The 14,630-nt window shown below is 38.9% G+C and overlaps 1 protein-coding gene across 4 annotated transcripts in view; it reads right to left on the bottom strand.

The window, feature by feature from the left end:
• LOC103457909 (MAM domain-containing glycosylphosphatidylinositol anchor protein 2) overlaps nt 1-9,858 on the bottom strand; it is a 198,895-nt gene extending 189,037 nt beyond the window's left edge. For 3 of the 4 annotated variants that reach the window (XM_008398386.2, XM_008398385.2, XM_008398387.2), the window contains exon 1: nt 8,811-9,858. In XM_008398386.2, the coding sequence (XP_008396608.1) occupies nt 8,811-8,883 (73 nt within the window). In that variant the 5' untranslated portion in view covers nt 8,884-9,858. The remainder of the gene's footprint in view (nt 1-8,810) is intronic. The other variant, XM_008398384.2, reaches the window with a different exon arrangement.
• Between the last annotated feature and the right edge of the window lie 4,772 nt (nt 9,859-14,630).

Raw genomic sequence — 14,630 nt, 5'->3', positions numbered from 1 at the left:
TAGGCAAGGTACAACAATAATTCGGCTGACAGAGAGACACAACAAAACTATGCCTTCACTAATATTTTGGTGACTTCTGTTCTCAGCCACCAAAATTAGAAAACTCAAACAGAGTTGATAGTGAAGGAGAGTAGCGGGAACTTGTAGTTTGATAGTAATCAATGCTGTCCGTGCAAAGTTTAAGAAATGTATAGTCAAGTTTTTCTAGAATGTCGCAACCCTATTGTGTGTATCGTTTTGTATGAGGCTAATAATGGGGAGAATCCTCCTGTGTATTATAAACACTTTTATGCAATATTCAAATATTTTAAGACATACTAGTACATCATGGCTACACCTTATCTTTTTTCACCTTGTTTTGCATTTATATGAATGCTGACTTAATATGCATCTTCAAGATAAAATGCTTTGGGCCCCTTCCATCAGCGGTACAGAGACTTTAAAAAAAAATCTGCTTCTGTTCAGTCTAGGTTTCCTCTGCAGGTTAGAAATATATGAAACTTCATTAGAATTACAAAATATCAAAATAAATCAGTACACGTAGTAGACAATATTTCAGGTAGTCAGTCGACTGGGGCTTAATGAATGAATGAATGCAAGACCATTAGCAGTAGCTTTATGTTCTCTGCTTTATATAGAGGGGGACAAGTAGCTCAGGGTTTAGGGATGAGGGTTTTACCGTTTAAGCAGCCAGGCCCATTATAATAAGCTTATTTTGTCTGCAACATGCGGATTTAGAATTGAATGATCCAGAGGTAAATAGTCTCTCTGACCTCATCCACATCCTCATAATAGATGGATGACAGAATTTTATAAACTTATCGTTTATAAAAATGAGGCATTCTTTATCACATGTGCTATCAAATTCACTAATTTACCCAGGAATGCAAATATCTTAATTTGCAATATTTTATAATGAACAGTATTTTTTTTTTTTGGCAGCTACTTCAAAAACTTAACAGTCAACCACATATGCTGAAAGGATCAACTTAGAGCTGGGTTTTGTCTGCAGGAGCAAACTGGAGAACCCGTCATAAACCCACACATGCATGCCAACCACACACAGAAGGGCCCCAGTTGAGATTTGAACTGGTGACCTTCTAGCTGTGAGGCAACAGTGCTAAATGAATAAACACTAATATAATCAGACAATTACATCAGAAAGTGTTAATATCAACTTTACAGATTAAAAGAAAAACATCCTTTGTGTGAAAAAATAACTCATCAACCTTTATTAGGTCCATGACCTTTAAATGCTGACATGGTCCAACATTTGTTTCCCCTTTTTTGTGTGTGATGAATAAAAGTTTGAGGAACTTTTGTTAGTTTAAGGGTTAATCTGATACAAAACACACCAAATGAACATTTATTTGTTCAACATACCTAATGTTAAAGGTAAACTAATATTGGATTTATATACCTGTGCAGCTCTGTTATACTGGACTGCAGATAATATAGAGGTGGATTTTGTAAAAGATTCTGACATATTGTGTTCTGCATTGCAAACATACACTGGCTTGAGTAAACAATGCCTTAGCATCACTATCTTCTGCATCTGATACTGAAGTAGGCACACCATAAAGTCCATCATAGATGCATGCCACAGATTTTTTAAACATATTGAAAAATTTGGTCACAATTTTGTACCACTGCTATAAAACAAATTCAAATACTGGCTTCTCGCCTTGGGTTTGAACCCTACCCAGAGGCTTTCTGCATGGATTTTTATGTTCTTCCCATACATTTGTAGATTTCTCCAGCTTCCTCTGAAAACATGCATGTTTAATAATTGATCTCTTTGCATTGCTGCAACGTACGACGGTGTGCTGTGAACACCCCTATCTACGGTGTTCGCCTGCCTTCACCCAATCACAGCCTCCCACAAAATGACATCCCGCCAAAACTTTACATTATCTTGTGTTGATGCAGCACAACACTGTAAATTTTACACATGTTTACGCATCGTGTTGGGATGCAGGCAAACGATAAAACCCATGACATCACTAGATGTTTCACATCATTTATTTAACTTTAAGATCCATGTAAAGATAATGCAAATCTGCTACAGTGTAACAGGAGTTATGGTTGTCTGTAAAATCTAACTCTCGTATTGCTGTCACTGATTGTGTTTTAGCACAAGCCCACAAACAGTGTGATTAAACAAAATGTTCTTGAATTACTGTAAATGAAGAGACATTTTATTTAAGTTTGTCCCTGTTTTGTAAACACTAAACACACAGGTTTATCTGCTAGCTATGTATGTCATAATTAACTGGTGGAGTCAACCTTAATTAAAAAAAAAGTAGAAAAAATAATGGTCTAATTAGAGTCGGGTTAAAAATACAGTGCATTAAAGCATAAACAATGTTTTGTTTTTTGGGGATTTTTTTTCATTTTAACGACTCAGTGCTGGTTTACTTAACTGTTGGAGACTGCTAAACTCAGCAGAAGAGTGTTAGATTTAAGACTCAAGCAGTGTCTCTGCAGTGTATGTCGAGTGCTAGTCTCTGAGGGTCGGCTCCAAAGAGGAGCAATATTCAAAATGATCAAACTGGTCCCATCTGAAGCCCCACTGAGAGGTCCAAAGTAATCCTTGAGGTGTTCAACTAAGTGTTCCACTGCAACAAATTCCTTGTTCTGTGTTCTACCCAGCTGCATATCTTCATTTGTCCCCCGACTAAAGCTGCAGACGTCCGTCGGCTGTTACCCCGAGGGGAATGAGGGAAGAGGCTGGCAGAGGAAAGACAGGCAAGGAAATAGGAACTTTGAGCAGGAGGAGAAGAGACAGAGTTATCTGCGATCTTATTACGGTGGGAAATGTAAGGGTCCTGATCCAAAGGAATGATGAAGGACTCTGTGGAGGAGGCCTCTGAGAACCAACAAAGACGGCTTTAGTTTCACTGGCAGAATGCATTTGCATAGCTTAGAAGCCAAAGCGTCTGAACCGGGGCTCATGAAAAGGGAACCTCAGCAATTGCTTGGACTTCAATGCAAACGAGAGGGAGCAGGAGACAGAAGGAGAAAGACAGCGGAAAAAAAGGGAAGCAGAAGTGGAATTGTGTGGGGAGAAGGCAATAGGAACTTTTTTTTCTCCTCCCTCTTCAGCAGCAGCACAACACAAATGAGATCAGGGACATCTGTGCATCCCATGGAGGTTGTCTCTGACTGACTTTGATGCAAAGGGAACACAGTGAAGGCGGTACGTCTCCAGAAAAAGTAACAAGCGCAAAGACATTTGCGTGCAATCGTGAAACTCATGTTTGATTGCAGCTTTCTGATATTAACATTTACACCCCCTTTAGCTGTCACTACCGTTACATACAAATGCTTTTTGGGTTAGTTAACTAGACCACATATTTTTGATTTGATGCAATTAAGAAGCTGATTTTACCAAGTGAAGGTGAGTAGAGTTTAATGTATATCAATCTATATGAGAAACGCATGTTGAGAAAAGCATTACGAAGGTAAAAACCGTGCAAAAGATATCAGAGACTGGAAGAAAGAACAAGAGGAAAAAACAGATGCTGGTACTTTAGTGGAAACTCACTTTCTCTCACTTTGGCCTGCGGTCATGGTGGGATGACTAGCCTTCATCAATTCTCCTTAATGACTATGGCAGCACCACTTAACACACTGCTATGTGATTTCTTCATTACTGCATCATGATATCACCATTTAGTCAATGGAGATGGCATCAAGTGATCCCCGCGGATAAAAATAACCAGAGAAAATTTACTAAATGTCCCACTCATCTGCTTTAGGGTCCATTTAGAAACCAAAGAAGGGAAAGATGGAGTTAATGCAACAAAACAAAATGCTATAAAGTCGAGTGGCAAAAAAAATTCAATGGTAACTGAATGCGAAACAAAGCACAAGTACAGTGTAGTCAATTAGGAATGGATGAGTGAGATCTTCTGACGATATTAAATGTTGACCAGAAATAAAAAAAATATATAATTTTTAGCAGTAATATTCATGATGTTTACCAGGTATTAGCAAGTTCAATGTTAATCTTGTCATCAAAATTAAGTCTCTCTCACGAGAGCTACGCAGTTGTTGTCACTTGGTCTGATAACATAAGTACAAGCTATAACTATAAGCTGTGGTTAGTCCTTTAAGCTTGATAATATCTTTGAGAATCTTATTTTGAAGTAAGAAAGGGAGTAAATTGCTCTGTGGTATGTAGGTAGTTACGAAATACAGACTACTTAGCATTTCAGAAACGTCAACCACTTTTAAATCATTTGTGTAGCACTTTTCATGTTAAAGGTGACATAAGTTGCACCTTTAACATTCAGTTAGAAACAGATGATGACTTTGAAAGGACTACATCACAGTTTTCTTAAACATCAGGACTTTATTTTATCATATCTAGTTGATAGCTCCACTTCAGTTTTATCAGAACTGAACTTGATAAAGCTACTCTCAAATACCTGTTCTTTAACACAGTTAGAGCCGACATCAGAACTATTGTTTTTGAAAAATAAAAATGTAGAATTTGTACTTTTTCTCTGTCCTTATGTTTTCCTGGAATCAGGACAACCTTAAAATTAGACCAACTTTAAAAAGTCCAATATGTGGACTCGTCAAACCTGTACTGGAGTATTACAATCTCCATTTATTTTATGTGTAAAACCAAAAGCATATGGAAGTTTTTCCATTGTTGTTATCCTCCTATTGTTCATAGTGATTTTGAAGCATAACCACTACATGAAAAATTGCAAAGTGTCGCATAACAGAGTGACAGACATGCTTACTCTCACAGCTTGAGGAAAACATTAATCTGCAGAAGGCTGCAAGCTCCTTTGGAAGACAACTTGTGACTTGTTTATCATTACCAGTGACCAAAACTGTTGATACGATTGAAAAACGTCTCTCTAGAAAGCAAAAGGGAATTTATTAAAGCATGAATTGCAGTCTGAATACTTTACGTCATTTGACTGCATTCTGTATATTCAAAGACAACTTTCCATGAACAAAATGCAAAACGCCATCGTGTTGTGTCTCATATTACACTGCTTTTCACCTGTGATGCTGAATTCCCACACCTACCATATGTCTGAACCTTCTGTGAATCCAATCCACTGGGAGGCAAGACTACATAAATGTAAATGTTTTGCAACCATCAATAATAAATGTTGACTTTTTGAGCCATGCCAATAAATTGCTGGATACAGACGGCTCCCCTAGAGGCTTGCGGTAAACATAAGGCACATGCAGGTCTTCACCAGTGGTTCCTCTTCGTTTGAGAAAATATGCTTTACAAGTTAGAGAACGATGCCCTTCCATTATATAAACAACCCTGTTCTTTCTACATAACCTGTAGAAAGGTTCAAGAAACTGTATTGATGAATAAAAGAGGAATTGGTTGTGCTCTAGGGATTTTTCAAGCTGCTCAACATACATGCAAACACTGAGAGTTAAATGCCCAAACAGTTCCATCTGGTGCTTCCCCCCACACACCCCTCCAGCTCATCCCCTGTCCCTTCTGCTGCTGCTGCTGCTACATAGCCACAAGTCCACACATACCACTCTAGTAACATCACATCAAGCATTATGGGATATGATTCCTTTCTAATCTGCTTGCATCTTCATCCACTCGCACACGGCGGCATGGGCAGCATGCTTACACCAAGGATCAACGGCTTTTATCGGACGTTCACGGTATCGGCTCTTATGATTAGTGTCAGCCTGTCAGCTCTCAATGTCTGTCGGAAGCTGATGATTCCATGTCACAGAAATGAATATTGAGCTAGGTGAGGGCAGGGATTTACAGGCTGTGACCTGAGCCCTGTTAAATAGCTAGGACCATACTGACTCTAAACAGTTAATACTGTAAAGGCTGCGTTTATTTATAAATGTTTTTTTATATATATATTACTTTTTAGTTCGACTGAAACTAAATTCGGCTAAAATAGAAAGCTTGGAAAGAAGCAATAAATTAAATTTTTAGACAGAAATATTCCACCTATCCATTATTCTGAACACCAGATTTGATTAATACGTCATATTTTTTTCTGAGCGATAAAGCAATGTAGAGAATATTCTGAGATGTTTGTAATACTCTTTGCGATTCTGTTGAAGTTGAATGCATGCAAGATTTGAAATTATAGACAAGTTACATATTTGAATATCCAACTGGTTGGCCTTTAGTTAGGCCAATGACTGACCAAAGTCAAAAATACAGATTTCTTCCAATCTGCTACCATATCTAAGCAATATATTTTGTAGAAAATGACTTTGTTTGGTGGGAACAATCTTATTGACAGAAGAAGACTCAAAGTTAGCCATTTTCAGTATCAGCTAGATGTTTGCAATAAAGTGCCAATATAGATATGACGAGCTTTTTTAAAAAAGAACTGTGTTTTCTACATGTTGCGAGACGTCTGCAGTTCATTCAGGATGGTCAGAACAAGATTTTCAGCAGATAATAAAAAGGTTGAATTAAGTGCAACAAAGTTTCTCTGTCACAGAGCACAATGCATGTTGCTGGATGTCTTTAAAAATCTCACAGAATCCAACATTCTTGGGAAAACACACAGAGTGACTGATGTTATTAAAGAAATCTTGATCTGTCAACTGATTTATGCTTTTTCTTTGTTTTAAAATATTAAAATTGTCTTTTAAAGCAACTTTACCACACAAATGGCAAATTATTTCAAATTGTGTTGCTATGTGATAGTTGTTAAAGATAAGTCAAATTGGTAGAGTTGCTCAAAGCTGTCCACAACCCAGAAATTGGAAACTGGCCAAACATTTTCTAATTAAAGTATTTGAAAAGAAATCCATATAAGCTATAATGTTTGATGGGTATTGCAAAGCATTAAAATTACATGCAAAAATTAATTTCAGCTCAAACCAATTAAGGCAACTTCAAATTACTGTTTTCACACCCATTAGCTGAAATGAATGCAATCTATTTTTAGTGCATATCACTTGACAACTTGAAATGTTTTCACCACTTGTCTAGACTTGAGAATGCCACTGAAATGCAAATTGCCTTCACAAGTTCTAATTTCAAAGTTATGAATTGAAAAAAAAAAGGTCAAATGCATAAAAATAAAAAAACTGATTTCTGTGGCACCTAAAGAGAAAACCATTACCATGGGAGAAACCTCACCAGCCATAGATCACAAACTGGCATTGTTGTCCCACACATATGGTTACCATATGGTCACGATTTACAACAATAAGCATTTTATTATCATGTCACTTTGCATCTTATCAAGGTATCCTCAAACTGCCCACCCCTTTATCAATGAAAACATTGATTTGATTTTTGAGGAGTTTTTATTTGATACACAAAATTCTGCATTTCAGTTTAGTTCATTTATAATAATTCACAACAAATATTGTCTCAAAAAAGTGCCTCGAGACGATATTATTCACTTCGACTTGCTCAGGTTAATAGAGCTAGCTTGTTTGTGTAGCCTTAGCGAATTTTTCATTTCTAAATGCTGGGTGATCAACTGTAATTTGAAGTCATGTACAGTTCAGATATCTGTCTTCAGATGCAAGTGGAATATAGCAAACTATATCAGAGTTGGCGCCACAAAATACACAATCAGTAGATGTTAGAAGTAGTACAATCTAATTGGATCATCAATCAGGACTGTCCCGCCTATTACTATTTGGCTCCTGCCTCTAAACGAAAAAGGACAATCCTGGTGACCCCATGATAGTTTCTGTCATGTTAACTGTGGCCGTTCTTGTGCCTCGCACTCCGTGCTGGCAAAAATCTTCTAAGCCTGAGAAAAACACAATCCCCACGTCTCTACATCTGGCGTTAGCATTCCTCCATGGGGCCTTTTTGCTTTGGTCAGAGCCACTGTTAGTGCTGACAGATAAGGGCTGGGCACCTCAAGGATTCCTCCATGTCCTCGTCTTGGTGCACATGAATCACTTTGTCCTCGCAGTCCTCCTACAGCTGCCACTGTCAGAGCTGCTTCTGCTGGCAAGGCTGACGATTCATACCAGATATAATTCGCGACACTAATTGCAGAGGCATCAGGCAGGAGTTTGCTTTTGTGGTGGAATTCAAGCAGCAACAGATGACGATGCTCACCTCTTATTGCACACTAGCAAAAAAAAAAAAAAAAAAAAAAACAGGAATCGTCTAAACATCAGCAGTTTATTCCTTCAGAAATCAATGACAGAATGTTCTGGTTCCTTTGAGCTGCGTGTGGTAAGAATGTCCCTGCACCTTTCCTTTCTGCAACAAGTCCTTATAATATAACACCAGCTTTTTATTAGCTGAATCTCTTCTGCAAGAGACTCAGAGATGCTAGACATAAGGAGGAGGTGGGTAGATAGATCCAACACGCAGGACTATCACTCATGAGGATGCATAGCAAGTACCACTGCTCAACAGATTACAGTCCTCATGATGACTTCCACAAAAGCATTTGGCCTGATGTCAGATAAGGAGTCACATGTGCCATTTTGAATCATAATTAGCAAGGTGGGGGAAATAATAAGAACAATCCCGAAGGCTTCCGAATAGACCAACCGGGTTCCTCTGTAATAACATATAAATGTAACCTGCTAAATTTAGCCTGCTCACAGAGCATGGGGAGTGATGGATTGGATCAGAAAAGGGGCTGCACACACACACGATTTGCTGTATAACCAAAGAGGGGAGGGGGATACATTTAGGAATCGGCAATCTCAAATATGGTCTTTCAGAGCTGATATGTCAACCATCCATGTATTTCCCCTAAATAGCAACAGTATGAAAGGACAATGAACGCACTAGGAAAACAGCTGTTCTACAAGGTCATGAAAAAAACATGTGGGATACACGGACTTACCGTACACTCCTTGGCAGCTGATGCCTCCAACGACCAGCGCCAGCAGCCCCAAAACAACGACAATTAGATCCATCCTTTCACGTTAATCTCGGCATATCCAGCTCTCTCAGTGGCAAGAAGTCCTTTCCGGGGCGGTGCGACGGAGGCGCATAGACGCGGCACTTCTCGTCGACTAATTCAGTCTCTGTATTTCACAGAAGGTAAGTTAAATAGTGTAAATTAGCCTTCAGTGTGAGCTGTCATGTAGGAGAATTAGCGAAAATGCCGGGCGGCTGACGGCTCCCAGACGCCGCGGAGGATGTGATGAGGCAGACGGGTAAGACGCGCGGCCAGGAGCGGGGAATGAACTGCAAAGAGGCCGGTCTTTAAAAATAAATAAATAAATAAAAATAAAAATATATTCAAAACCACACTCTTACCTCCAGTGGCCTATAATGTTTTAAACAGTACTCAGTAAAAACGCAACAAAAACGAGTGAGGACAGACGGGTTCTGTCGAGGGTTCCGCACCCACGGACGTAGCTCATCAAATCCAGCTGTGGTCAGAGCTCACGCCGCGGATGCTGCGTCGGCTGCGAGCTGTCAGATGAAGCTCTCATCACTCCCCCTGTCGCCGCAAAACAGCCCAATTCTCCCAGTCTTCACTTTTCCGATGGATGAAGTCCTCAGAGGCTGCTTATCTCCATACGTACAAACGCGAATTACCGAGTCACATCACGAGCGACACGGCGAGTCGGCTCATCTCTCCCTGTGGCAAATGACGAGGGGAGGGTCCGGTCCTTCGGTCCGGTCGGCCGACGGGTTTTATCCACAGCTCCTCGCCAATGAGACCGCTTTTTTCCCCCTGTGGTTTCCACCGTACCGAGCCAGTACAGAGCATCAGTCACGTTGCGCAATACGTGCTGTACGGACGTATTGCACACCGAGTGTGGCACCGCAACCGGTCTGTATGGCTACGTCAAGAGGTGCGTTGCTTCCAGTGCTCATCTGTATGGGAGGCTTCACTCGGCGTCAGGAAAGGCATGAGAGAGGCGCAGCTGCTGGATGCTGAGAGAGAGAGAGAGAGAGACAGAGAGAGAGAGAGAGAGCGGTGGGAAGGGGAGGAGGAGGAGGAAGAGATGGGAGCATTGGAATTCAGGGGGTCTTGCTTTAACAGACCTTTTGCCATCACAGCCACACGCACACAGGTCTGTCTGCTCATGTCTCACCATTCTTCTTCAGGATGCAGAGGTGCCTCTACCAAGTTTCTGATGAGGGACAGTAATTCCCCCATCACACTATCTGTATTTGTCTTTCGTTTCAGTGGAGTACCAGGACATAATGCAGTTTGGCCCTATAACATAGACCAATTTTTTATTCAATTTTTTTTTTAATTTAATTAAATTTTTTTTGCCATTGTGCGCCTGTAGCATTTATACTGCACATGTTTAAAGAATCTACGTCTCAGACTAAAATTGTGCAAACTCACCTCTGAATGCCAGAAGCTTGAAAGCGAAGGTGAAAGTGGCGTTCTGTTTAATACAGCTAATAACTATCTGACCAAAATAACCTACCCAGTCCCGTCACTGTAAAAGGATAATCTGAATGCACATGTAATATTTTGATAGGGATTGTGTCAAAAGCAACATAAATGTTTTAAAGACCTAAGAAGACATGATGTTTGACAATTGTGTGGCATGTTTTTCAATAGACATATAGCAAGATAAACAGTGGGACAGTGGCTTTAATGCACTAATTGATTAGATCAGAAGACTCCAAATGTTCTTTTAATTGGTTTTGAATGAGGATGAGGTCTAATATTGACATTTTTTTCACCTTAAATATTTTTTACTATACTTACTATTCTTGTGAATGTTGCCAATAACCTTACATTTTATAACCGTCGGTTTTAGTTTTTGTGTTGGCAACAGGATGGCAATTAAATAACATGTCTACATGTCTATTTAAAATAAATGATATTACATAATACTCCAGTTTTCTCAGAAATTGAATTTTTGTTTTTCATTAACTGCAAGTCTTAATCAAAATAATATGGACTACTTGAGAAACACTTGAAACATGTCACTCTATGCATAATGAACATATTTAATCAATGTTTTTTGCTTTTTCAATTGAATTACTAACCTGGCCATTGCTTTCCCACACAATTCTGCTTAAATCTCATCTCCTTTCAGCATTCTCTTTGGGATTTCTCCCGTTGAGCTTAATTTCTCCAGTGTAATTTCAGTCGGGCCAATCAGTAAACAGAAGGAGGTGTTGTGAACAATGATGTTGAGTTTCTACGCTGTTTAAGAATTGTAGTCTGCCTACATAAAGTTGTAGTCTTGCTGCAGAAGAAGTAAACAAAGTTTTTCAGTCTACGTTCGCCACTCTTTCAAATATTGAGTAATGCCCATATAATTTGAAGCAAGAAAAATGCACGACATGTCATTCACTGACAAAGATGTTGCGACTATAATTCCAACTACAGAACACGCAATTTCTCTTAAGCTTCTTCAAACTGGGGTATTACATACGTCACGGCCAGAGATGTGTGGTCAGGGATGAAGAGGATCATAGGCTTTAAGTAAAAGTATCGGATAGATGGAAGTCTGGACAGAGCCAATGAATCGACCATATTCTTCAATAGGTTCTGTTCAGGAACAACCTCATCGTCCTCTGTTGCCAACAGACATCCCATCCTCCTTTGACCCACAGCTTTTCTGTCAAACCTCAGCTGTTTTATCTTCCATTTCAGTCATTGGCTCTTCTTCTTCTACAGGTCTCGTCTTCAACCAAATCAGGAGGTGTTGCTGCTTCCATTGCCTCCAGATCCCACACCTTTCTCTTTAGAAGTCAAGTGAAGAGGCTTAATGGGGGAAACTGAACCGGAACAAGGCTGCAGGTCCAGATGGTGTAGAGATGAAGGCCTCTGCAGATAAACTCTGTGAGATTCTGCAGCTCCTCTTCAACCTTAATTTGAACCAAGAGAAGATTCCAGTGTTGTGGAAGACATCCTGCATTGTTCCAATACCAAAGAAAACCCACCAATCAGTCAATGAAGACTATAGACCCGTTGATCTGACTTCTCACATTATGAAGGTCCTGTTGGCCCACCTGAGTAAGCAACAAGCACATATCAGGAGCCCTGCAGTTTGCATACTGCAATGTAGTTGGAGTTGAAGACGCCATTATGCACCTGCTTCAACAAACCCACTATCATCTAGACAGAGCTGGCAGCACTGTGAGGATCACATTCTCTGATTTCTCCGGTGCACTTAATACAATTTAGCCTGATTTGCTTTGCCAAAAACTCCAGAAGACACAGACGGAGGCCTCTATAATCACTTGTATCTACAACTACCTGACAGACAGACCACAGTTTGCAAGACTGCATGACTGTGTGTCTAACCAGGTGATTAGCAGCACAGGAGCACCACAGGGGACTGTACTCTCACCATTACTTTTCACTCTGTACACTTCAGACTTCCAGCAGAAGTCAGAATCATTTAATCTGCAGAAATACTTAGTTGGGTTCCTCACAAATGATTTGTTTTATGAAGTTCTTCTGATTTTATCTGTGAAAGGTACCATATAAATAAAGCAGAATAAAAGGTTCTGTTCTGGGGACTACTGTTGAAGCGCTGGAGATTATGATTCTTTTTTAAAAAAAGCCTCTTCAGTCAGAGGTATCATGAGAACCCTTGTTTTACAGACTGCTACCAGAGATCCTTCCTGCCCATAGATATCAGCATCGACAAGAGCCTTTGAAAAACCGTAGATAGCATGACCTACAATATTTAATTTCCCTTTGCTTTTTGATACTAACTTGAATAATGCCTCCTGTATTTCACTGCACTTTTTTGAGTTTATAAAAAAAAACACAGAAAAAGAAATGAATGGCAAGGATTTTTTTAAACTCTTTCCCTTTCTGTTGGATTCAGACCTTTTCGCACCTGTAAAGGATGAGCACATTTGATTCCTATTATTAGTTATAGTCCTTAGAAAAAAATAATGTGTCAAACTAAGCAGGTCAGACCCAAAAGAAAACCAAAAGTTGGCATAAAAAAAGGTTGATGCATCTTTAATTACCTTCTTGGTGGGAGATACTAAAACTAAAAGCATAAAAAGAAATTCAAGGGTTTTCTTAAGCTTTTATTGAATTCAGGAAGAGTGGGGAGATGGGGCTCAGAGTAAATAAGTGACATTTGAAATTGACATTCTATGATTAGATATTCATGAAATAGTCATTTTTGTAGCTGCTTCTGTACTTTTAAATTCATTAGAAAAAGAAGCATGCATTGGATATCCCACCACCCGTACCTCCCGGCTCCCTTGAAGACAACCAGTGACGCAAGTTTTTTCTTCTCCTATTCAGTAGTCAAAATCACCATTAAGATGCACTCTGTGACAAACACAGTTTTTATAAAAGTTTTTTTTTTTTTTTTTAAAGTACAGCTAAGAGGTTCCCAAATGGGGTCTCAGAATTGCCTCTAGGGTCCTGCAGGCAGGTTCAAGGGGTTTTCCTCCAAATTGAGAAAATATGTGTAATTATATTTCCTTTGACCATCGTTAGTGAACAGAAAGCACTGGAACTAACATAACAACCGTGATTATGGCTTTCGCTAGAATAAATCTGTGTGGTCATATAGACAAATTCAAAGTAACAAAAATATGGCAAGATTTTCGATTAAATGGGTCTACAATTATACACTTCCTGTTCAGGGGTGGCTGCCAGAGCTGGCTGATTCTAAAGCTGGACCATTATGTTGTTTCCTAGCAACAGAATTTAAATGAAATGGATTTAATTAGCGTATTTTTCCCTGAAATGAAGAGGGGAAATGGAATATTTATTGGACAAATGGGGCAGAATATTTAAGGGCCAGTAGTTAGATCCCTGACCAAAAAATTCAATAAAATAGCTCCAAGCCATAATTGTGTTAGACCAGTGGGAGTAAATATTTTTTTATAGTTTCTGTTGTGCTGTGTTATAAATCTTTTCTTTGTTTTGTTTTTTTAAAGACCCAAAGTAAACATTTTCAGCTTAGTTTTTGACATTTGTCACTCAATTGAATCAGGCAGAATTGGATTTTGGATGATCCCATTTCAAAGCTGTAGTTTTTTGTTTTTTTTCTTTTGCAAGTAAGCTCTGCCTTTTTGAGAAAATAAAAACCTTTATTAAAGCAAACTGGAAAAAGCAACGGATAAAACCCAGTGTTAACTCTACTCAAAAACACTCTTTGGAGAAGAGAGTAAAGTCACAGCAGTGGTAGCTTTGGCGCCCTCTACAGGAAATTCCGAAACAAATCAATAATCAAGTAGTTATCAAGGATAATATTTGTGCCTGTCTATTATGTGGAATACATTTTTATTTATTGAGGAAATAAAATTAGATTGAAAAAGATTATTTCTTATTGTTATGTGGTTCCCAGCAAACTGACATCACTGAATATATTGCTGCATGTGTGTTTCAAGAGTTTTCATTTATTTTTTTTCACTTTTTCAATTGTTGCATATTACAGCCAAACACTTCAGAAGATCTTACTTGGTTATATGTGTGTGATGAATGTGTACAAAATAGTGCAAAGCTAGTATTTTGATCATTAAAAAAAAAAAATCACATTTTTGGTTTTCTCTACCTGTATTTCACATGTTGAGAAGTCTCTGTCTATTTGTCTGCGCCAAATATTTTTAGTATTTTGCACAATACCGTTACCGCTTACAGCTTACCGTTAGAATGACGCTAGTGCCATTTTAATTGTATAATACAGTTGCACTTTTTACTGTTTTTTAAAATCTTTTCCTCCAACGTTTGTGCTTTTCAAGTTGTCTTAGCTGAAAC

Source organism: Poecilia reticulata, linkage group LG21 (assembly GCF_000633615.1).
Source record: "Poecilia reticulata strain Guanapo linkage group LG21, Guppy_female_1.0+MT, whole genome shotgun sequence".
NCBI classification, from domain to species: Eukaryota; Metazoa; Chordata; class Actinopteri; order Cyprinodontiformes; family Poeciliidae; genus Poecilia; species Poecilia reticulata.
The sequence above is the reverse complement of the archived record's forward strand: the minus strand, read 5'-3'. Positions and strand labels throughout refer to the sequence as shown.